Source organism: Hippocampus bargibanti, linkage group LG14, assembly GCF_051943395.1.
Source record: "Hippocampus bargibanti isolate YZ-2025 linkage group LG14, ASM5194339v1, whole genome shotgun sequence".
In the NCBI taxonomy this organism is placed as follows: domain Eukaryota; kingdom Metazoa; phylum Chordata; class Actinopteri; order Syngnathiformes; family Syngnathidae; genus Hippocampus; species Hippocampus bargibanti.
This window is the reverse complement of record NC_142747.1, coordinates 60,544-83,682: the sequence shown is the minus strand read 5'-3', so window position 1 is coordinate 83,682 and position 23,139 is coordinate 60,544. Positions and strand designations below refer to the sequence as shown.

General features: G+C 51.8%; 2 protein-coding genes across 8 annotated transcripts; one reads left to right on the top strand and one right to left on the bottom strand.

The window, feature by feature from the left end:
* Positions 1-102: 102 nt before the first annotated feature.
* Positions 103-22,107, bottom strand: LOC148887919 (leucine-rich repeat and fibronectin type III domain-containing protein 1-like protein). Of its 7 annotated transcripts, none has more exons than XR_016117080.1 (12): positions 20,308-22,107; positions 14,686-14,794; positions 13,672-13,942; positions 10,667-10,867; positions 9,864-10,030; positions 9,554-9,794; positions 9,037-9,249; positions 8,636-8,946; positions 7,941-8,124; positions 7,648-7,858; positions 7,194-7,447; positions 103-1,338 (listed from the first exon to the last, which is right to left on the bottom strand). XR_016117080.1 is itself a non-coding variant. In XM_089012951.1 (11 exons), exons 3-11 carry the CDS (start codon positions 13,930-13,932, stop codon positions 7,317-7,319), a joined length of 1,920 nt encoding a protein of 639 aa, XP_088869077.1. In that variant the 5' UTR covers positions 13,933-13,942; positions 14,686-14,794; positions 20,308-22,107; the 3' UTR covers positions 6,235-7,316. The 7 variants fall into 7 exon arrangements, 1 of the variants encoding a protein (XP_088869077.1); XR_016117075.1 differs by lacking the exon at positions 103-1,338 and adding an exon at positions 5,140-5,279; XR_016117077.1 differs by lacking the exons at positions 103-1,338; positions 20,308-22,107 and adding exons at positions 5,140-5,279; positions 17,804-20,287.
* On the top strand, positions 1,355-4,697 carry LOC148887920 (putative olfactory receptor 52L2). The gene is made up of 4 exons (XM_089012954.1): positions 1,355-1,619; positions 1,856-2,029; positions 3,282-3,765; positions 4,311-4,697. Exons 1-4 carry the CDS (start codon positions 1,600-1,602, stop codon positions 4,695-4,697), a joined length of 1,065 nt encoding a protein of 354 aa, XP_088869080.1. The 5' UTR covers positions 1,355-1,599.
* Positions 22,108-23,139: the final 1,032 nt, after the last annotated feature.

The window sequence follows — 23,139 nt, the reverse complement described above, 5'->3', positions numbered from 1 at the left end:
GATTCCGGGGCCCGTTTTGGATTTGAAAGCGGCGCGCTTTGAGTCCCGACCGCATTCGGCCTCCGAGTGGGCCTTCACCCCACCCTGGTGTGTCTTCATCGGACGTCAGGTCCCTGCGGCTCTTCAAAATGTCAAAAGTCGGGAAAATGGTCCTTTTGAGCGGGACTTTGGAAGCGCGGATGCAAGAACCGCGCGGGCGCTAGCGCTAGCGGTAGCGGTGTCCTCTGGAGACGTGGTCGCGTCTGCTCAGTGGAGTTGGCCGCTTTCTCTGTCTCGGATGTTAAGCGAGTCAACGAGGGTGTGGCGTTTGTCCAAAGACGATGACGGCGCAACACATTGGACAGAGAGGTGGTTTCGGTTCAGGACCGGCGTTCGGACCACCTGGTGGCGACGCGCCCGTTTCGCCGCTTGGAGCTGAAGCCACCTTTTTTCCTCGTTTGCCTGCCAAGAAAACAACAACGTGATTTTTGGAGTTCTGTGCCCGCCGACGTGCCCCGTTTGGCTTGAAGTCTGGATTTGGTTTTCAAGCCAGCTCAAGAGTTTGAAAGCAAGTGGTTGTTTTTCAAGAGGGTGGGGGGTGTTGACTCTGGGGCGGAGGGTCGTCGGCAGGGTTCAGGATTGAGGTCTCCGAGTGAAGGCGTCTTTTTCAAAGCCAGAATGTATTTTCAGGTTTCAAATTTCTTATGCAGTTTATGCAGTTTTAGGGACATACATTTAAAAAAAATGGATGATGCCTTTGTGGTCACCTAAAACCGAGAATTTCCACTTTCTTGTTATCATTTGAATCGTACAACTTTGACTAACTTACTAACTAAATTGAGATCAGAGCATCGTCATCAAATGTTGAGTCTAGTTTTGCTTTTTTGAAGGTTGCTGCGCCGATGACCATTTTGTGTTTGGGAGCCTTTTACTGAGCGACTCGCTTGTTCTGTAGCCACACAAGGGGACATAAGTGTTCTTGTGACAGTCCCAAGCCCGGATAAATACAGAGGGTTGTGTCAGGAAGGGCATCCCACGTCAAAGCTTGCTCAAAACAAATATGCCGATCAAAGCTCTGAGGATGGAGGACACTGATTGGCTGTGGCGACCCCTTGAAGGGAAAAGCAGAAGAGGAGGTCGAGCTTTGAAATGAGGATTGCAGAAGACGGCGTGGTGTCTGTCCACTTGAGCTTTTCAAAGACGCTCTAGATTTCAAAGAACGTTGGGAAGTTTCCCAACTGGTGACCGCGTGGGAGCTCCCTCCTGTTTTTCTTTGGACAAAGTGAAGCTCGTCCCCAGGTGCAAGATGAAACCCAAATCTTCTCTGCTTGCTCGTTAGCATACCGCGATGAACGCGGCCTGGTGAAAAAAAAAACGCTTGTTAGCAGATGACGAGCGGCGGCGGACGCGTCCTCGCAGGATAGCTGGCGCTCTTTGGGCTCATTAGCTTCCTCCAGGCTCATTAGCTTGCGCTGCAAAACAACTTTCTCCTGAGGAACATTGAGACCCCGGAGTTTAATTTGGCCGGCGTCAACCCGCCCCATCGATGACCACCCGCCGGTCCCTCTGCGGGTCTTTGGCCTATAAAGCGGACCGCGGGCTCGGACTCGTGGCGGGCGAATGCTACACGCTGGCAGCAGGTACGTCGGCGCTCGCTCGCTCGCTCGCTTTCTTTCAATGACTTGGCGCTCGCTAGCACGTAGCGACACGAGAAGGCGCGTCCGTCATATCAGGACAGACAATTTGGTTGACGGTCTAAACTGGAAAGAAAGCTGGCGGAATGCTTTCACGGGGCTGGCGGGCTCGTCGGTTTTGCCCGTCGTTGACGGACGGCGCGGGACACTTTTGGGAATAACGGCGGCGTGTCATGTGGCAGGATGTCGGCTGGGAACGGGTCGCACGGCAGCTTTGTGTTCAGCGGGTTCCCGGCGCTGGACGATCGGCGTTGGCTCCTGGCGCCGCCGCTGGCGGCCACCTCGGCGCTGGCGCTGCTGGCCAACGGGCTCCTGCTTTACGTCATCGTCTCCTCGGAGCGTCTCCACAGCCCCATGTAGATTCCGTCGCGTCCCCGCGTAGCTTCCGCCGTGTCACCCGCCGTCCCTGTCGAGGCGAACGGTGACCCGACGCTCTGTCGCGCTTTCAACCCTTTTCCTTTTCCTTTCCTTTCCTTTCCACGCCTTTGGGATGTGCACCGAGCTCAGTTGTCATCTCGTTTGGAGCTCGTCTCAAACATTTCAGCCGTCTGAAATATCGGCCAAATAGAGCAACGCGTTTATCGTTTGGTCCAAAAATTGGTCTGATATGAATAATGTCGGTCAGGAAGTGTACAATGGATCCTTCCTGGTCTTTTTACACGATGCTGCTCACTTGAGCTATCTAGTTGGCTACCTATCTGGCTATCCATTAGATAGCTAGCTGGCTATCTAGCTAGCTATATATTTGCTATCTATAAGGTATCTATAGGCTAGCTACCTAGCTAGCTCTTAGTTATCAGCTAGCTAGCTAACTTTAAATCTTTGGCTAACTTTAAATCTTTAAATTTGGGTTATTCCAGGTTGAGGGAACGCTGGCGCATGTGGCTGCCGCCGCTCACTCATAGAAAAACGGATCCTGCGACTGTAAAGTGTCCTAGAGAGTTTTGAAAGGCACTTATAAATAAAATGTATTATTATCTTATTATTATTGTGTTTTGGACAGCTGCCCCCATTTCAAGCTCATATAACTCCAGACCCATATCATTTAGGAATGAATGCTTTTTTTTTTCTGATAAAATAGAGTATTTGTCATATATTTTTTGGTTCTTTTGACGTTTGTTTATGTAGACATTAGTAAGAAATATTGTGCCAAGTCAATTCTCTTTGTCTTTTCTGTAATACCGTACACGAGCTATATGGCTGGCTAGCTATTAGCTATCTATTGGCTTGCTAGCTAGCTTTTTATGTATTGGACATACTATTCTGTCCAAGTTACTTGTGTGTGTACTTGAACGCGTGTGGCTGCCGCTGCTCACCCACACAAAAACCGCTCCTGTGACTGTAAAAAAGTACTTTATTATAAGGTTTCTAACTCTGCATTGAATGTTGCTGTCATCCTAAAAGTCAATTGAAGTGACAATGCCAAAAACCCTGGCACCGGAGTGGAGCCATTTTTTGCCTGTCCGCCAGTGAATGAGTTGAAATCCCACGGGTGCTTTCCCAAAAGCGTCACGAAAGCGCGCCGCCGGCTTTGCTCTCTTCATCCCTCCCTTTCCGTCTGTGCCGTTGATGTTGCGGAACGGTAGCCGGAGTGTCCCGCCTCCCCAGGTACCTGCTGATCTGCTCCCTGTGCCTGGTGGACACGCTGGCCGTCGGCGCCGTCGTCCCCAGCGCGCTGGCGAGTCTGCTGGCGGAGCGGCGGCGCGTGTCGCTGGCCGGATGCCTGGCGCAGATGTTCGCCACCCACTTCCTGTCGTCGGCGGAGTCCACCCTGCTCCTGGCCATGGCGCTGGACCGCTACGCGGCCGTGTGCCACCCGCTGCGCTACAAGCAGCTGGTGGGGCGGCGAGCGCTGGCGGCGCTGGCGCTCTTGGCTTTGGCCCGCAGCGGCGCCGTCATGGGCGCCCTGGTGGGCCTGGCGGGCTCGCTGCGCTTCTGCGCCTCCGACGTGATCCGCCACTGCTACTGCGATCACATGGCGCTGGTCAGCCTGGCGTGCGGCGACACCGGGCGCAGCGCCGCCGCCGGCGTGGCCGTCATCGCCTGCTTTGTGGGCGTGGACATCCCTCTCATCGTCTTCTCCTACTTGAAGGTTTGCCCGCTTTTGTTGCCGCCAGAGCCCGTCAGTCCCCGCGTTTGTTGTTTTTCAACTGTTTTGACTGGCCCCGAGACTTGTTGGTGTCGAGGCTTTAGAAATGTTTGCACTAAAACATACACCCCCCATTGTTTTCCCCAACATTCTGAACACTACCTCGGTGACCTGTATTTCTATTTGATTCGACCAACAAGTCAGTAGATGGCGCTACTGCGCTCCCGTGAATGGAACCGAGGAACACAACAGGCTCAGCCCACGAATGCGCAGTCAGTAAAAAATGGCTGCCGGTTGAGCAAGGCAATAACACGCTCCGTCTTTCCTGGTGGTTCGCAGACTCACAGTGCTCAGTGCCTGTGACTCATTTGGACCGACCCGGGTGTCCCCTCGGCCTGAGGCAACCGGGTAACCGCTTACATTGGCAAGTGGAGCGAGCGAATGTCAAAGCCACGGGAAACCAAATTGTTGGCCCAAGGTGTTGTTTTGGTGTGACGGCGAGATGGTCTCCTCAGCCAAAATGGACTCTGTGTGGCCGGCCCGCTCAGATTCTGGGCGCGGTGGTGCGAACGGCGGCCCCGGGGGACGAGCGTCGGAAGGCCTTCCACACGTGCGGCACCCACCTGATGGTCATGACGGTGTTCTACCTGGTGGGCAGCGTGACCTTCCTGTCGCACAACCTGGGCCTGGCCATCCCGACCGACGCCAACAGCGCCATGGGGCTCCTGTACATCCTGACGCCGGCCGCCGCCAACCCCGTCATCTACGGGGTCCGCACCGCGGAGATCCGAAACGGCTTCCGCAGGCTCGTCGGCCTCCGGGACGCGGGCAAGGCCGGCAAGGTCTCGCCCGCCGACGCCGCCGTCCGCACGTCCACGCCAAATGGACAACGTGGTGGACGCGCGCCGCCTCCGACGCTTTTCCCACAAAAGTAGCCATTTCTTTCTTTCTTGATAAATCCCGCTTGTGTCTTTCACCGAAAGCAAGAGAAGTGACTGTGTTTGTTGTGCTGAGTATAAAAGCAACCCAACGTGCGTTTGGCGCCATTAGCCTGCGGAGAAGTCGTCGTTTGGCGTTTGCGTTCCGTGAGCCGTGCTCGCCACTCCAAAGTGGCCTTCTTTCAGAACCCTTGGAAAGCACTTGAAATGCTGTCGCGCTACACGGAACAGAAAGTGCCAGAAGGCGACACCAACGTGGACGCGGGGAGACAGCGACACTTTTCTTCCGAAAATCCCCCATTTGCCGCTCTTTGCAGAACACGGCTCGTGGAAGAAGAATATTCCTCATGGAATGTTGAGTCCCAGACATTGTTTCCAATCCGCTGTGCTACGATTCACTTGGGCTCGGCGACTGCCGTCCAAGGAGCCGAGCGATGCCGGGTGTCCAAAAAGCGTTAACAAGTCTTCCTTGGTGCCAGAGCGTCCGCTGCGGATCCCCACTGCGTCTGTCTTGGAGCGGCGGTGCGGGGGAGGGGGTGCTCGGCGAGCTTTGCGTTGATCACGACGTCAGGAAGGCATCTGCGTAGAGGACACGCCTGACTTAGGATCACGAGCCAACGGCGTGCGTATACTTTCGCTAACCACATCATCATCATCATCATTCGTATTAGTTCTGAGGAGTGAAGCTGTCAGAGCTGCAAATGGCCAATTTTCCCAAATCACAAATGGCGAATCCGCATCAGTGCTCAATCTGCAAAGTTGGCCCATTACCTTGGGAATATCATGCTTGTCATTTCAAAACGCATTTTCAAAAGTGTGCGCATTCCTTTCGGGGGTGTCGGAACAATAATATCAAATTTGACAGAACCTCTAAAAACAGTTTTCAAACACAGCGATGTTTTATTGATTTAAAACAAAATAGAAATGGTCTTTGAAGAAGCATTAAAATGGTAACAAGAACAATTGGATTTAATCTGACGGATATTAATTAATCAACCGCATTCGTTTTGTACGCTCTCAGTCGTACAGGAATGGTCCATCGATGCAAAGGTTTCTTCAGCCTTCAGCAAAGAGCTCAAGTTTTGTTGGCTGACGAAACTCTTCGGATGAGGAGCAACACCTCCGACACCTTCAAAGAAGGACAGACGACGGCTGAAGAAACCTTTTCCTCGATCGGTCACCGCCCGAGTGTCAGTCCAGCGGCCACGGAACTCAAGCAACCAGGCCCCGTTTGGTAGCCTCTTTGGTGCAGAGTTGACGCCGCGACGCAGACGTCGGCCTTTTCTGTCTCCATTTGCTGTCGTTGAGTGAGTGACAGGTGGCCCGCCAATCGCACGATAGGACGCGATGAGACTGCGCGGCCGATCGCTGGAACGATGTTGTTTTCTGCTCGCGACAACCTCAGCGGCGCCAAGTCAAGCGAATGCTAATGTTTTTCATCGCGTGAAGACGAGCAGTGCGACGCGATAAATCGAAGCCCAAAGCAAATTAAGAACCAACTGCTTTGAAGTTGGAACGGCCGCAGTCTGTGGGAGAGAAGAGAAGAACCATCGGTGGAAGTCGGTGAGCTACTGTAGCGGGCACTAGGACCAGGCATCTCAGCCAGCACGTGCACAGCGGGGGCGTGGCGTGCTTATGTTGAGAATATTTGACTGCCTTTTTCTGTGTTCAAGTCAGAGCCACTTGTGAGCAGTTGGAATAAGGACGTGCTCCAGTCAGTCACGTGTTCTCCTTCCTCAACTGCTACACCAAAGATATTAGCCAATTTCCCAATGGAAATACATAGATGGATTGAATGCAAGTTGGACAACCGAAAGTGATACATCCAACAGAAAAAAAAGTCATTTGAATAATGTTGGAATTATACAAAGACTCGAGATGGGAAAAGGCATTGGAACAAACGACCAGAAAAAAATCTGCCCCGAGCAAGTTAATTTTCAAATTGACCATATTTTACTTCCCATAAAAATGAATGCTTCATTCAAATCTTGGATCGATGTTGAATTACAGTAAAGTCTCGTTATATCGATATTCAAGGGAGCCGGAAAAAATATCGATATAACCGGGACTATCGATATATCCGACCCTGTTTGCATGTAATTTTCTCCATGCGTGCATAGAAATAGTATCGATATAACCGGGACTATCGATATATCCGATATCGATATAACGAGACTTTACTGTAATTCCTTTTCAGTGTTTGAAAATATCGCATTATTTTTCAATGTAAAAAAAAGCCCACAATAACAATACAACACTTGTTAAAAAAATAAGTCTTTTCCACATTTTAAGGCAGCGGTGTGCCTGCCGCTTTCAACGAAAGAAATGTGCCTTGTCTTGAAAAATACTGCTTTTGACCGCTCGCCAAACAATACTTTCATGAAAAATGACTTTAAACACAAGTTCAAACCGAAAATAAGAAAAGGAATAATGCACTCGAAATGATTCAAATCAAACGAAAAGAGGGAAAAAAAAGACAAATAGAAAGCTCACCAGTGCAGGGCGACGGCGGTCAGTGCCTCGCCCGGCGGTCAGTGCCTCGCCCGGCAGCAAACCAAAAGAAGAAAGGGGGCGTGCCCCGGCAAAGCGGCTTCAATGGCTTTTTGGCTCTCTGGGCTATTGCGAGGCGACGACGGCGGCGTTGGCGCGGACGCAGCTTAAATCCACAACCGTTGTTGCTCGGCGGCCGGCGGCGCGAGCGCCGGGCGGCGGCCCCTCCTCAGACGGCTGGCGGCCTTTGCGAGGACCTGGCCAATCACAAGAGGATCGCCGATGACTCGTGGGTGCGCTCATCTGAGCATTTCCGCCACTTTTCACTCAATTTCCCGCTCAAACAGCAAACAAAAGCAGCCAAGTTTGTCGGCGGGCTATATCGGGCTACGACAATTGCTGGTTGGGAATCAGGCCCAAGTGGCCAATTGGAGCACGATTTGAGTCAAGTCATCACCTTGCCCCACGCGCGGCAGGGTGTTGGCTCCACCCCCTCCATTTCCTCCCCCATTTGTCTGCGAGCACACGTGGGCGCGGCGGACGTCGACGCTCCGCTTGTGCTGGTGGCCGCTGTGCAGCTTGTACTTCATTAGCAGGATGAAGATGAAGACCAGAACGGACGCCACGATGATGCCGCCCAGGATCAGGATCATGGTGCCGCCCAAAAACTAAACCGCAAGCCAAACACAAACTTGAACGTGTTCGCACAGGCCGCGAACAGCCCGCGCGTGTCCGGCCGGGCCAGCCTGCCTGGTCTCGCATGGAGCGACATCGTCCATACTCGGTTTCGGTGGCAAACGCCACGCAGCCCACCATCTTGGTTCCCGTCAAGGCGGTGACGCCGTCGTCGTAGATGGCGAGGACGCACAAGTCGTAGTCGCGGGCGGACGCCAGGTCGCTCAGCAGGAAGTACTTGTGGTTAGCCGGAATCATCCTGCGGTGGGAGCAATTCCCAAGCATCAATCGCTCAATGACTTCTCTCCGGCGGACTGAGTTTGACACCAGTGATTTTTAAAGCAAGCGTCCAAGACTCGAGGGGAAGTGAAAGTCAATTCCACCGCTTGAAAGATTCGAAAGAGACGCAATATTGCAATATTCATGTTCAATGTTCAGAGGAGGCTGCTTTGGACGAGCCCTTCTTGTTCTGCATTTCCACGACGACTCGTGTGCAGGCCTCATTGGCGCGTTCCAGGGCTCGTTTTGGACCGCACCACCCTGGTGTCGTCCAATGGGTACCCCAAGAACCAAACGACACCAACGACCAACAGTAAGTCGCAGGCACGTCCAACAATTTTCCACAGCCCCTCAGTGTCCATCCTGTGGACAAGCATGTGCCAGCGGAGCGCGACATTTTGGGGCTTTCGCTCGATGGTTTTGGTGAACAGTCTGACTGAGTAAGGTGGGCAAAACTTCCAACAAGGATACGGCGGCGCGGCGGACGTTACCTGTAGATGAGGACGTCGTCGGCGGAGCTGTTGTACTGGAGCTGGTAGGTGCGCACGCCGGGAATATGGCTCTGCGAGGGCCACGTGACCAGGGCGGTGCTGGCCGTCAGCTCGGACACGCTGACCCGCTGCTGGGCGATGCGCGCCTGACCCCCGGTGACGTTGGACTTGATGGACGTGGGCACCTCTGAGGGCCCGGGGTTGGCCCCTGGCTTGGGCACAAAGTGCGGCGAGGGGTTGACCACCAGCTCCACCGGCGCAGTGGCCTCGCCGGCTGCGTTGGTTGCGATGCACGTAAACTTTCCTGAATCCTACGGGGAGAGAGATCAGAGGCGAGCGGGTGAGCGGCAGCAGGGCTTCGAATCCGCAAGAGAGGCTGCGGCATCTGCACCCTGGCCCACCGTGACGGAGGCCTTGAAGATGTCCAGCGAGCCGTTGTCGTAACAAACGGTGCGCGAGGTGTTGCCCATCAGTTTCCCGTCAGGACTGACCCAGTGGGTGGAGGGTTCCGGGTCGCCCACCGACTTGCAGCGGAGGCTCACCTCTTGGCCCTCCATGACAAACATCTTGGACGTGTGGCGAGTGATCATCGGAGACTCGCACACAAACGCCTCCTGCCGGGGCCCAACGAAAGACGGGAGATTCAAACCGCGACGGAGCGTCCGCAATGCGCCTCATCCTCAATGTGAGTTGAAGCCATTGATCTCGGCGTGGCAAGGTTCACACGCAATGTGGGAAAGCGCTTCGGAATGCGGCATGCGGATGTTCACGCTCCCCCCTATACCGTACTATTTGAGATGTCTGCCATTGGACAGAGTTGCCCCTGACATTCCAATGCTCACGGTGTCAAAGCTCCGATAAAAAAGCAGGCTTAAATGGGACAGACAAAGAAGCTGATTGAAAATGTGGAGGGCCGACCTCTCTGATGGTCCAGAAGTACTTCCCGGCGAGGTCTCTCGGGGAAGCGCAGGTCTCCAAGTCGTCCTCGCGGGTCAGCCGCCGTAACCACACCAGCTCGCAGTTGCAGTGCAGCGGATTCCCGCCGAAGCTCAGGACCAAAGCAGTTAGTGGAGAGCCCTTCATCTTAGCATAGACCGGGATGCGCAGGAAGAGCGGGTCGGGTGGGATCTTCTTCAACTTGTTCGATGTCATGTCCAGCCTTGACAAGACGGAACGCTCGCGGAAATGTCGGGATGGGCACGTGGCGGCGGGAAGCTTCGGTGCGCACCTGGCTAGCTTGTGCAGGTTGGAGAAGATTCCCTCGGGAACGCTCTCGATGAGGTTGTGGTCCAGACTCAGTGTGTTGACGCTGACCAGTTTGGAGATGGTTTCCCACGGGACGTCCACCAAGTTGTTGTAGCTCAGGTCCAAGTCCTCCAGGGTCTCGAGGAAGTCCTGCTGGGACAGGGTGGGGCAGAACAATACCAGTTCTGAGCAAGGAAGGCCAAAGACGCCGTCAAATGTTCCCCGTCTTATTCCCTTTCTATTCAATGACAATCCCGGAGAGAACATTTTCTCTGCAAAATGGACGCCTTCCAGCCTGTTCGGGACGACGACATCTCATTTTGTTTCTGTCTCTGACATTGGAACATTCATTGATTTGCTGGATACAAAGCGAGAGGTCTGTGTCCAGGTCGTGTGGCCGCCCGCCACTCGGGTCAGGCAGAAGACTCCTGCCACTTTGTATCCAACAAATTATTTCGTGACTGGACATCTGAGGAACCGCCCCCAAAAAAAATGAAGCTCTTAATTGGCCCAAATAGCATAATCAGAATCTAAAAGCCTTTAATAGTCTCACAATGGGGGAATTTGCCAGATGGGAACTGGGAATGACCACGCAGGTCCGCATTTCAAACCAGTTATTGGTGACGTGGTGAATAGGGCAAGGGTCATGACCCTGGGCCGGGTTGTGAACCTTGCAATCTTTCTCGTTGTCTGTGCTCAACACAAAATGAGAGCATTTGCTTGTAACGCTTGAATGAATGGCGGCAAGAGAAAAAATTTCCCCAAATGAAAATGTGCAAGACTGACCTGGAAGGCTCCCGGAGTGATGCGATGAAGCTGGTTGTTGGCAAGGATGAGGTGGCGCAGGTTGAGCAGGCCCTGGAAGTGGGTGTCGTCCAAGTCGGTCAAGCGGTTGGCGTCCAAGTGGAGGGCGTGGAGCTCTTGGAGGTCGGCAAAGGCAAAGGGCCGGATCTGGCTGATGGTGTTGCGGCTCAGTGTCAGGTGGATCTGTCGCGGCCACAAGAGCGACAAGAAAACGTTATTTGGCTCACCAGCTGCATTTTTTTTTGCTCGCAAAGGCCGATGCCGAGGACAGCTTTGGACTACTGAGTAGCCTCCTGCCTGGAAGCAGATGGGGCCCTCGGTTGTGCAGTGCCCAGAGCTCAAGTGGCATGGATGACGCTGACTGTCTGACCGCTAACGGAGCTCAGCGCTGTCAAATTGCCTTTTTCAGCTCCTCTGTGTGTTTCCAAATTTGCCTTGACCAGCGCAACCTTGTTGAGGCACTAACAGGAGGAACAATCGGACCCCCCCCCTGTCACCCTTCTCATGGCCTTGCCACATCTCTGCGATTTTGACATTTTGGCCAAAAGGGAAGCCACAAAATTAGATGAACTCCTTTACTGCCATCCGCAAATTCATTTGCGAATTAAAAATATGACGTGGAGTGCCATTCCCAAATTAGTTTGGGTTTTAGTTGTACTAAATTCATCCTGTCTACTTGATATCTAATTTAAACCAGATTATTTTCTTACAGACAGTGTATTGTAGGTGTTCAAATACGTAACATTTTTCGGCGTAGACTTCCGCCTTCGTCAGAGTGTCACGGATGTTGTTGTGACGCGCCTTTTTCAGCTGGTGTTGCTATGACGGCGTGACCTACCTGTCAGATCTGACAGGCAAGTCACGCCCCCCGCGGCCAAAGCCGACACATACGGAAATTAGACAAACTCATCGCGCAAAAGAAAAATACCGAATCGAACAAATTTCAAACAAACGATAAATGGATACATAACCTGTCACGCCACAACCTCACACAGGCAGAACGCAGCATATTATCAAAAGGACTCAATTACGCCGTCACCCCCAAGAAAATACCATATGACTAATTCATCCTCGCAACGGAATTAGCATGTGAAAAAATACAGAACCCAGGACAAAAAGCAGCACTATGCAACGAAATAGCAGGCATATTAAAACAGGCCAAACCACCACCCAGTAATACTACTACAGAGGAAGCAAGAGCCATGATAACACTATCAAAAAACAAAAACATCACAATACTCCCAGCAGACAAAGGCAGAACAACAATGATTACGGACACGGAAAAATACGAAAAACAGATGCAGCAGTTATTACAGGACGACGCCTATGAATTATTCAAGAAAGACCCAACAGAAGAAAAGAAAAACAAACTTAAAGCACTACTCAAACCCCTATTAAACGAAAATAACATAAACAAAGAGTCGTACAACCACCTGGTACCCACAGCAAACATCATCCCCAGGATTTACGGCACGCCAAAAACACATAAACCAGATACACCTCTACGCCCCATAGTAGATAGCATCGGATCAGTCACGTACAACCTGTCAAAAGCACTATCAGAAATAATAAAACCGTTACTGGGACACGTTACTGGGACATACTGTCAAAGCAGCCCGCTACAGAACTCGCCATCATAAAAGTACAGAAAGATGAAATGTTCATATCACATGACGTCATCTCACGTTTCACCAAAACACCCACCAAAGCCACCATTCAGTACAGGACAGACTGAAAGCAGACAGGACACTCAAAAAAAAACACACACACATCTAACAGCACATGACATAACCCAGCTACTCCAGTTCATTGCCACATCCACATATTTCCAATTCAGGAACACCATATACAGACAAAAAGAAGGGTTCGCCATGGGGGACCCACTCTCTGCCATTTTGTGCGGCTTCTTCGTGGAGGACCTGGAACAGAAAGTTCTTTCAACAGCCATACAAACCAACACTATGGAAACGGTATGCGGACGGCAGTCTGGAAAACATCAAAACAGGACATACGCAACAGCTTACGGATCACCTCAAAGTCATTGAATAAATCAGCGCTGGATCAGGGAGGCTGATCCAGAAATCCGGAAACGAGAACCAAGGACCATCAACAGGGATGAGGGAGCTTACATGCTCTCTACCACCTGGAGCAGTATCCTGGAGGGACGAGCTGACAGCGGGGGGCGTGATTTGCCTGTCAGATCTGAGAGGTAGCTCACGCCCTCATAGCAACACCAACACGCGTCACAACAACATCCGTGACACTCTGACAAAGGCGGAAGTACAGTAAAGTCTCGTTATATCGATATCGGATATATCGATAGTCCCGGTTATATCGATATTTTTTCGGACTCCCTTGAATATCGATATAACGAGACTTTACTGTATATGCCGAAACATGTCAGGTATTTGAACACCTACAATACACTGTCTGTAAGGAAAGAATCTGCTTTAAATTAGTTTGGGTTTTGTTTTTTTCTTGCTTGGGTGCCAATAAAGGGCTGGCCAGACCTCTGGCAACCTTGTTCCCTTCCACAAGGGGGCAGCGTTTCCCCCTTTTCCATGTCGGTGCATTGTTCCAGCTTCAACTGTTCAAGCGCTATATAAACCGATATGGATGTATTGTATTGTATTTTGGACACACGGCCCCATTTCAAGCTAAGATAACTCCAGACCCATAACACATAGGAATGAACATTTTTTTCTGGTGGAAGAAGATAGCCGAAGGTTTCTTACGCTGCATTGAATGTTGGTAGTCCTAAAACTTAATACAGTGTATTCGCTGGGTCCTGGAATTGGAGAGACAATGACAAAAACCCTGGCACTGGAGTGGACATAGTTTTGCACATCGTCTCAGAGCGAATGAGTTCATCATCGAATGTGGAATCATTGACCTGTTTTAAATTAGAGAGCGATTATTTTCAGGAAAGTCCACCTTCAATCCTGTTGGTTAGCAAAGCGCCGCTCGTGAGTAAATACTGCAGGTACCAGGCTGGACATGTTGGCAAAGTCTCTGTGCCTGAGCGTCGTGATGAAGTTGTCCATGAGGCGTAGCTCGGCCGTCTGCCGGTCGACGTTGGGCGGCACGTAGAGCAAACCCGTCTTGGCGCACAGAACGGTGTAGGACGGCAGCAGGTTCTGGCACGTGCAGCGTTTGGGACACAACATGGACGGCGAAGCGCCGTCCGGCGGGATCAGCCAACACGCCGCCATGAGGATCGGCAGGGGCGGCGGCCACGCGCCCCCCATGGTGGCGCTCCTGATGACGGACGCACACCAAACGCACAAGCACAAAGAACAAACGAGAACTTAAGGAAATGCCGCGGCGCAACGTCACTTGAGGAGCAAACGGTAGCGAGGCAACGTAACTCGCCGGGCGATGGTACCGGCGCAGCTCGACTTGCCAATCGTGTCAAAAGATGGCCGAGGACGCGCGCTCCGCCTGCTTCAACGGGTGTCCAAATTAAGACGCGCTTTTTCGCCCAACAAGCAACATTGCCTCCGATCTAGCCTGGAGTCCTGTTAGCGATGGGCATCAGGGGTGAGTTTGTGGGGGGAGGGGGAGGCTCACTGCCATTGCCTTTTCCTTCCACATTCTGTCCTTGGTATTCCTTCAGCTTTGTTTGGTGCGCACGACTTGCTCCCATTCGAGATGGCGACATCCGTGGCCACTTTGTCGGGCGGGTTGGGCGGCAACGCGACGGAACAAAGTCATGCCAGGTAACAACACAAGCAACGCCACCTCATTTCTCGGAGCGATCGTTATTGTCATCAGCGAGCAGACTTCTTCCTTCAGGGAAGGAACACGCAATTATTTTGTGGCCACCTTACGGAGGCCTTTGTCGTCTTGTGACTGACTGGACGGAAGGGCAACCATAAAATCAACCCTTGTGAGTCGCCCGACGGGAAGGCCACGCAGAGTTTCTCCTGATTGTATCATAAATCATCATCGTCATCATCATCACAAGCCTAGACACTAGACTATTTAGCATCCGTCAGCACCTGAGCGGCAAGACGAGGGCCGGTCCTCTTTATGGGGGGCGTGGCTGTGGAGTCAGAGCGAAAGGCAACCCCGAGCAGTCATTGTTTCACCTGCATGTCTGTCTTTGACCTGTGGGGGGCAGACAGACGGACACGCATGTTAGTGGAGCCCTTGAAAAGTGGAGCCACCTTTGCCACCATTTCATCCCAACATTTGAAGAAGGTCGACTGAATGTCTGCTATTTTCTGCTCTCGTCCGTCTTCTGGGAAATGTCACCGGTGACCCGAAGTCCATTCTTCATCTTGTGACGTGACACTTTGCAGCCAGTGTGCACTTTTTTCATGTCGTTGACGTGGAGAAGGAGCTATTTTTCAAAAGCTTTACCGTCTTGCGTGTTGAGTTTGCAGCACAGGTTCCTCCCAAACTGCACGCAGATGTCAAGATGTGCCCCGTCGTCGCACACCAGTCTTTTGGCCTTCAGCCCAAGGGAAACTGTGAATTCTTTGAGCTCGACAAATGAAAGTCATCCAAAAGAATGTTTTGGATAAGTTTCAGGCTTTGTCCTCTCTGCGGTCACGTTGTCGTCATTGTTGGGGTAATTCGCGATACAAACATCTCTAAACATCGCTTCCTAATCTTTGTTTCCGTTTGGACTTCCTGATCCGTCATATCCTGCCTTCTTTTACATGATGTCGCATCTACATTACGTCACATCCTATCGCGTCACACCCTGTGCGCCATATAAATGCTCTCCCTTTCCATCTATCGCTCTCTCTCTCTCTCTCTCTCCATGCTTCCTCCTTAGCCGACACCGCGATGTCTCCGCTCTCTTCAAGATTAAACCAACTTCCTGTTCTACGCCTGGCTTCCTGACGATTTAACCATCATCTGCCATCAACGCCCGTAGAAGCAATGAAACGGGGACGAACGATCAAAGTAAAGTCATTAGTCGTCTCTGGTCAAAGCGTCAGTTGTGCTCCCTGTCATCCATTTCTATCTTGAGAAGCCCAAAACGAGTCACTCGACTCGTTCCTTTTGCTTTTTTAAATCAACAGGCCAGGTCATGGCCAATGAATCCCATCACCCCGCACGAAATGTTGCAATTAGAAAAAATGTGGCCCGACAAACGGAAAGAGAGGAAGCGCGATAACCATTCAACCTATCATCATAATATGACCCCCCCCCCCCCAAAAAAAAAAAAAAAAAAAAGATAATCCAGGGGATCTGAACTGCGTGTATGTGGGATTGAGTCTATTTATTGTTACTTATTTACTTGATAACTTCAGATTACTGCGCAATTAGTTGTACAGTAAACCCACAGTACACGATTGGATAAAGTGAGCCCTCTTCTGGCAGTGACTCGCCACTGCAGGTCAATCCAATATTTTTGGCTTTCCTTCATTCGTTTGTCAATCGGGCCTTTTGCCGAGTGCTGTCGCTCTCGTGTGGTCACGAGAGCCGCCTGGCTTTTCTTCGAGCGGTTGACAAGCAGGAAATGGCACGGGGCTGACAGGAAGCCACCCGCGTTCATGTCCCGGCTGTCAATTAGCGGGCCGAGCGCGGCCGTTGCCGATCTAATGAGCCGGCGCTAATGGAAAGGATGACGCCTCACGTCCGGCGTTAAAAGGCCACCCTCGTCATGTTCATTAGCATGCTAAGCTGCTGTTAGCCATGCGCATGCTGGTGCGGGCTGACATGCTAAATGATGACCGTCGTTGGTGTCTGACATTTGTTCACGACTTCCGTCCACGTTGCACTTCAGCAGACATTGCGCCTGCGCATATGATCGTTGGCTGAGGCCGACCGGACGCTGCGCTACGTCGCTGGTGCACTTTTTACAACTTACTCCACTTACATCATATGACTTCATTTGGGCATACCAGAGTTTCTATCGGTGTGTGTGTGCGTGTGTGTGCGTGTGTGTGTGTGTGTGTGTGTGTGTGTGTGTAAGACAGTGAAGTGTACATCAATGAGATTCAGGCTCAATATCTGGTCCCTGTGATTCCAGCTTGGGGGCTCCTCCACACTTCATGATTAGACTGCACATATATATGCAATTGCCATCCTTGAGAGCAGGCAGCCGCATGAGTCCATTCTTACACTTGGGGTGCGCAAACAAAGGCGGTCCCGACAGTCATGTGGGCTCCTGTGTTATCTCGGCGTACACGCAGAATAAGGCGAAAACGTGGTCGCCGAGTGATAGCATCTATCCAAATGTCCAAAGTCCTTGCCCTTTCATTAGTCTTTGTCATCTTTTGTTTCGCTTTCTTTTTTCAGGGCAAAGGATTGACACGGTGCGCTGAACCGACAGCATATGGAACCAGGTTCTGTGCTAAGGTGCCCCTTTGTGGAGCGGCTGCACTGCTGTCGCCTAGCTCGGAGGTCCGTGTGCACGCGCGTGCGTGCGTGCGTCAAATGGGGGGGGGAAAAATATCACAGGAAAGATGAGGGCTGCTTCTCCGCATGCCAACCTTCCCTGTATTTCATGAGAAATTCCTCTTTGACTCTTGACTATTTCATTCGGTAGGATTGACTTCAACATGTGAGCACGCACATGGACGATTCAAACGATTCATGCAAGCAAGGTTTGACCTTGTGCATGTGCGTACGGCGAGGGCTCCAAATTGCAAGGAAGGGCTGCAAACGGTACTCACACAGGACTTGTGAGCGGATCGTTTGGCTAGCGGAGCCAAACGAAACATTTGGCACGACCGACCGACCCGCCGACCCATTGGCTGTTTGCTCAGTCCAAATGGCCATTCTCCCGACACCCTTTGCATCTTTCGGGTGGTCGGTCGCATGCTTGAACGGCGAAGGCCTTGTCTTCTCATTTTGACTCTTCTTCTCATGCCTAGCAACCAATTAGGAGTTCCGTTTGGGTTGCGTGCAACGACTGCTCCTGAATCGTTGCAAGCCACAGGACTCTTCATGTCCTGGACTCACGCATGCATGCACGGATGCACACACACACACACACACACACACACACACACACACACACACACACACACACACACGCACACACAGCGCAATAGAAGCACATGAAGAGACAAGAGGAGGATTATCCCCCCCCCCCCCCCCCCGCCCCACCCCACTAAAGCGTGGATTAGTCATCTGCTCCCTTAATATAAAAATGACCTGAATAATTTGTGCGCGCGAGTGGCCGGATGCCTTTCAGGATGGCACAACTTGACAAGGCCAAATATGAGGAAGGGTCATCTCCTCATCATCACCACCGAGTCAAAGTGAAGTCGGATCAGGCGCAATCGGTCAACAAGAATCTTCCGGCATCAAGATTGTTCCTCACGGGAAGCAGACCCCGAACGCTGGGAGGCTGCGGGGCGCCGATGGAGAGTCGGTGAAGGGGCTGCGTGCGGCTGTTCAAATATGGCGACCGAGCGGTCCATCAACGATGCAACGCTTTGGGCCTACTCGGCTAGAAAGCCGGTCGAGCTCTGAGCTCCATTCACGGAGCCCGCGGTGAAGGCGTCGCGACCGAGACGTCACGCCAAGTGACAAGCGGGCTGAGTTCCGACGCAGACACTTTTCGCCTTCCTCGGACACCCCGAAAGGGGCGGTCACGACGCCGCCCCTGGCGTGTTTGTATTGATGAAGCGTATTTGTGGCAGGCGGGCGTTTGGCTTGTGATGAGCGCGGGCGGGGGGGATTCCCTTTGAAGGCTCCTCTCTCTGTCGCGACTCATGCAGATGAGGACTATTCGTGGCCCATTGCCTGTGCTCCTGAATAGATAGATGCATGAAGGCTGCCTGCGAGCGTCCATTGAACACCGCATCCTTTTCATCCATCCCCACCGGACGTGTCTCTTGGCCAAAGACGCCATAGATGGAATGGCCAATCTTCACTCAGGTGTGTGACGACAGGAGACGACGACGCCCCTGAGATGGCGTCGAAAACGGCTTTTGCTAGCAACGCATGTCGCAGCGCTTCGTGACGTTTGGTGTCGGGGTTTCGTTGTCGGAAGTCTCGCTTGCTGTTGTCCTCACCTCTGTTTTGCTACATCCGCCCCCCGTCACCGTGCGCCCGGGACCACCTCGAAGCGTCCAATCGCCACGTCCCGTGAAATCCTCAATGAATGTTTGGACGCTCGGCCAAATGCGGCAGTTGGAAAGTCCTCAGGCGGGAAGTCCTTTTCAAGACTTTGATGCAGTCACGGTTATTGCCCAGGAAAGGTCACCGCGGTGACGGTGCGGAGGAGGAGGCGGTGGCGGTCGGCCAATCAAAACGCGGCGGCGGAAAGGCGGACAAACAAAAAGTTGACAGCTGACGGATTAAAGGCGGACTTCCTGCCGCCGCATAAATCGCTCATTCGAGATGTGTGGGGGGGGGGGGGGGGGAAATGCCGCAGAAGCCAATCAAAGTCACCCACGTGACCATATGATCAACCTGCTGAGACTTTGGAATCCCACCCACCACTCCCTACACTTCTCAGAGAAACCGAAAACTCCATCTGGTTTCACCGGCGCTCAACAAGTCATGATGTAAGTGAGGAAGACGCTTTGCGGACACTCGGTTGGAACGAGCAGAGACGCGAGGACGGACCAAAAGCTTTCACTTGGGAGAAATCCAAACTAGATGGGATGTGGGCGTTGGTGGTTGATTGTCACCCAGTTGGATCCGCCTCCAAATTGGGGGTTCTTCATCTTGTTGGAGGCAGCAGACTCCGGCGCTTTCAGATGCTCATTCGCCGAAGCCTTCTTTCAATGACGGTGCCCACTGACCGCAGACGAGACAGAGGGGCGGAGGATCCGGCGTACCCCTGAGATCGACTCGCCCAACCGCAAGACCCGTGACGGGACTCTTGGGGTTGGGGTTGGGTCTTAAACTTTAAGATAGACGCGCCGTTTGGTGCCCAAAAGAGCAATTTGGATGCCAGCTTTCCTTTGCGCCCTTCACGGGGCTCACCGAGCTTCTGCGTTGATTCCAGCTCCCCAGTTGGTACGTGTCCCAAATCACACATTTGCTTGAAGGACCGGACTCCGTGTGCTTCGCGGACAGTCATTTGAAGACATTGATCGCCAATGATCAACAAACGGAAGGACTCTATTTACATATTGAAGTGATCAATATCGCTGGAAAATCCTGGAACAGCCTCCCGGGGCGACCCGTGGTCGTCGCAGGCAACTCCGCCCCTCCCCCCCATAATCCCTCGGCGGTGTTTATTTCCTGGGACAATTGATTGACAAGGCGTCGCGTCGTCTTGGAAGTTCCAAAGCAGAATGAGGGGAAGGAAGCAGCACACCTATTGGAAGAACATTTGACCTTATCCCTCCGTTCCTTTGCCAACCCCCTCCCCCTCTCGCTAGCATGCGCGCGCGCACGCGCACCCCCCATTCCCCTCTCCCCGGGCTTCTCATAGATGTCATCGTGTTTAATAAATGAGGAGAGCGCGCGCGCATAGGATCAAGTGACATTCCCGCACGACGGGAGGGGGTCGGCGCCTCGGGTGCGTGTTATCGGCGCCCGTCGCCCGCACGCAAAGAGGAGAATGGCAGCGCGTCAGAAGGTGAGACCACTATTCGCTTGCCGCAGACTGAGGAATAGATCAAAGGCGGCCATCTCGGACGCGCGCATCTCCGCCAATCCTTTATTCATCCCATGAAATGGAAGCCGAGCCATCTTACCCTCGAGGTCCAAGAATCCAGCTGGGCGGGTGGGGCGTAGGAGTCTTGGGTCTGGGGTGCGCCGTCAATCAAAGCTCCAAACGCCACGACGCCTTCGCCGTTTGTGAAAAAGCCGCAGATTGCGCGCGCGCGCGCGCGGGCCCGATTCAATCCGGGCGCGGTTCCGCCTCGGAACGGCTCGGCTCGTAGCGATGGCGCACGATGAGGAGCAAAAAGGTCCCCCGCCTTCTTCCCGGTGCGACTGCGCCAAGCCGTCAGCGAGCGCGTGCCCGTGCCATCCTTCCCCAAAAGGCGTCAATGCTCCTCAGAGCGCATTCTCAACCTTCCTTCCCCTCCCGAGTTGGAGCGAGCGCACGAAGCGGCGAGAAGCGAAAGGGAGGGCAAAGGAAAGAAGTCGATTGGAGCAGACGGACGAGCCCCACCTATTTCTTCACATTTTTGGCTCCGCCCCCCAAGCGCGCCTCGCGCCTGTCGCGCGGGCGAGCTGAGGCGTCAAGGACGCATTTTGGAAGGGACGGACGGGGACGACAAATGTTTTGCGGCGGGATGGCTCCCCTCAGACGTGAATATGGCGGGGGCCGCCCCCTGGCTTCAGCTTGCAGCAACTACAGGACCACCGCCATTGTTTTTGCTCCGAAAAAACGGCTCAAAGACTCTTGATGTGGCGTTCGGAGCTCGTCTTGGCCACTTGACTTGTCCTCAAAATGAAAGCCACGCATGTGTTACGTTTGGATTGGAATTTGTGGTCAGCGTGAGGGCCGCTCAGAGGCTGCGGAGGGGGGGGGGGGGGCTACGTTGGTTAATCCGCACGGCCAATTGCCAAGGCGTTGCCTCTTTGTGTTCAACCATCGACGGAAAGAGAATAAATACCGGGCCTTGCTGGTCCTTGATTGCTTCCGCCGTCTCTCGCCTGAGAGCAAACGCTGAGGTTGGCGTTACCGTCCCTATTGGTGATATCGGTGGACCCTCATGACGAGGTGAATGACTTTGTCAAGTACCCGAGGCAGAAAAGCGGCCGACAAGCGACAGCCCATTTCCCGGCGTCCCCCGGTGGCGTTATTAAGCAGGACGCGCGATCTGGCGACAAGCCAGGCGAATTGTGGGCAGATTGCGCCCCCTCTTGGTGTGCTTTGGGTTGATTTTATTGTCCGCGGAATTTTTTCTTTCGTGTTTGGAACAGCCATCTATCTCATCAGGCCCTCAAAGAACATAAATGTCCCCAGTGGTCGGCCCAACGTGATGTATTCTTTACCCGAACTTTATGGCACAAGGGACTTCCTCTCCACAGTTGACAATGAACAAGTTCAACTGTGCAAAAGCCAGTGTGTCTTCCGTTTAACTATGCCTTGTGATCCGGATGTATTTGCATTGTGCGCTTCCTTCATGGCCCAGTCTGGTCTGATGCCACCAAAAGAGCCGTATCAAGCTGTGAACTTGTACTTGCAACTCAGAGAGGCCCTTACTGCAATTCTAAATTAGAAGCATGATGTTTTCAGGGGTCAGAGACATTAACCTTTGGTGAAAGCATTTTTGTTTCCATATACCAGTCATACTGGAATTATATTACATTAAAATGTAAACATGAATTACTCAAAGTTATAACCATATTTTTTTTGGTGTGTGTTTGGGTGAAGCCATTTTATGGCTCCTCAACTGGTTCAAAGTAACATTTATTGAAGGCTGAATCCGACGACCATTGCCATTTCTTCAACCCTTTGTTCATCATTTCTTTTATCACTTCACTTTAAATGGATAGTTGGGATACATTTGAGGACTAATAATACATAGCAATCACAATTTAAATCATTTTTTGTGTGCTGTTTTTCTTACTGTATAAGGAAAGCATATTTGATCAATATGAAATGTTCATTTGTCAAATCATTCTGGGTGCCAATAAATATACTGTCTTGGTTGCCGATTTTAACCACAAATACGTAACCAATGTGGATCTGAATAGTATTCCTGCACAATCACTTGCCTGTAAATGATAACATAATTGTCACTCTTCAATTTCGTCAGCAGGTGGTGTCTTGTGTTTAAAAAAAAAACATGAATTATTTGGAACAAATTTTATTAACATTGACAAATTGGTATGAACAGCAATCACAAACATATAAATGGAATACAATATCAAGTACAAAAAGAATTGCTTTTGTTTGAACAGTGCAAATGTTTGCAACATTACATGACATATCAACTTCAAACCTTTCGGTCAAACTGAAAGTGGCACCATCTCCGAAACCATTAGGAGATAGATGAGTGATATAGAAAATGGCATGAATGAATAATAACCATGAAATCAATTGTAGACACAAATGGAAAATACAACTGTAGACTGCCCTATGCAAGGTTGACCATGACAGATGTTTTACATCTCAAAGTACAAATAATGAAATGCTCCTAAACTTATGTGTGTAGACATAAGAGAGTTAAGAAGCAAAATGTGCGTCCATGTACTTCCGGGTCAGCTTGGGGTCAGCCAGCTTTGCGAGATGTCGCAAAGTTTTTTTTTTTTTTCTTTGATGTCCCCTTAGGGGCTCCGTACCCTCTGCTCCTCCAAAAGAGAAATGATGTCTTCCGACACTCGTAGGCCCCGTAAAAAGTCGATAAGGGACGACATTACCGTATGTCCTGTCTTCCGAGCCACACTTAACGTACTGTACACGCTGACGGGGCCAAAATTGAATAGCTCCACGAACGTCACAAGGCAGAATTCTGACTTTAATGTCAGAATTCTGAGAATAAAGTCAGAATTCTGACTTTAAAGTCGCAACGAAAAGAATTCTGACTTTAAAGAATTTTGCCAACCATATTTTTTTTTTCTTCAGAGGC

Excerpts from the sequence above, each read along its gene's own strand:
- LOC148887919 (XM_089012951.1), bottom strand. The coding sequence starts at position 13,932 with ATGGGGGGCGCGTGGCCGCCGCCCCTGCCGATCCTCATGGCGGCGTGT. Across the intron at positions 7,859-7,940 it reads GTCGCTCCATGCGAGACCAG|TTTTTGGGCGGCACCATGAT; the intron begins GCAGGCTGGCCC and ends CTTGCGGTTTAG. Across the intron at positions 7,448-7,647 it reads CCTGCCGCGCGTGGGGCAAG|GTCCTCGCAAAGGCCGCCAG; the intron begins GTGATGACTTGA and ends GTGATTGGCCAG.
- LOC148887920 (XM_089012954.1), top strand. The coding sequence starts at position 1,600 with ATGCTACACGCTGGCAGCAG. Across the intron at positions 2,030-3,281 it reads GAGCGTCTCCACAGCCCCAT|GTACCTGCTGATCTGCTCCC; the intron begins GTAGATTCCGTC and ends CCGCCTCCCCAG. Across the intron at positions 3,766-4,310 it reads TCGTCTTCTCCTACTTGAAG|ATTCTGGGCGCGGTGGTGCG; the intron begins GTTTGCCCGCTT and ends CGGCCCGCTCAG.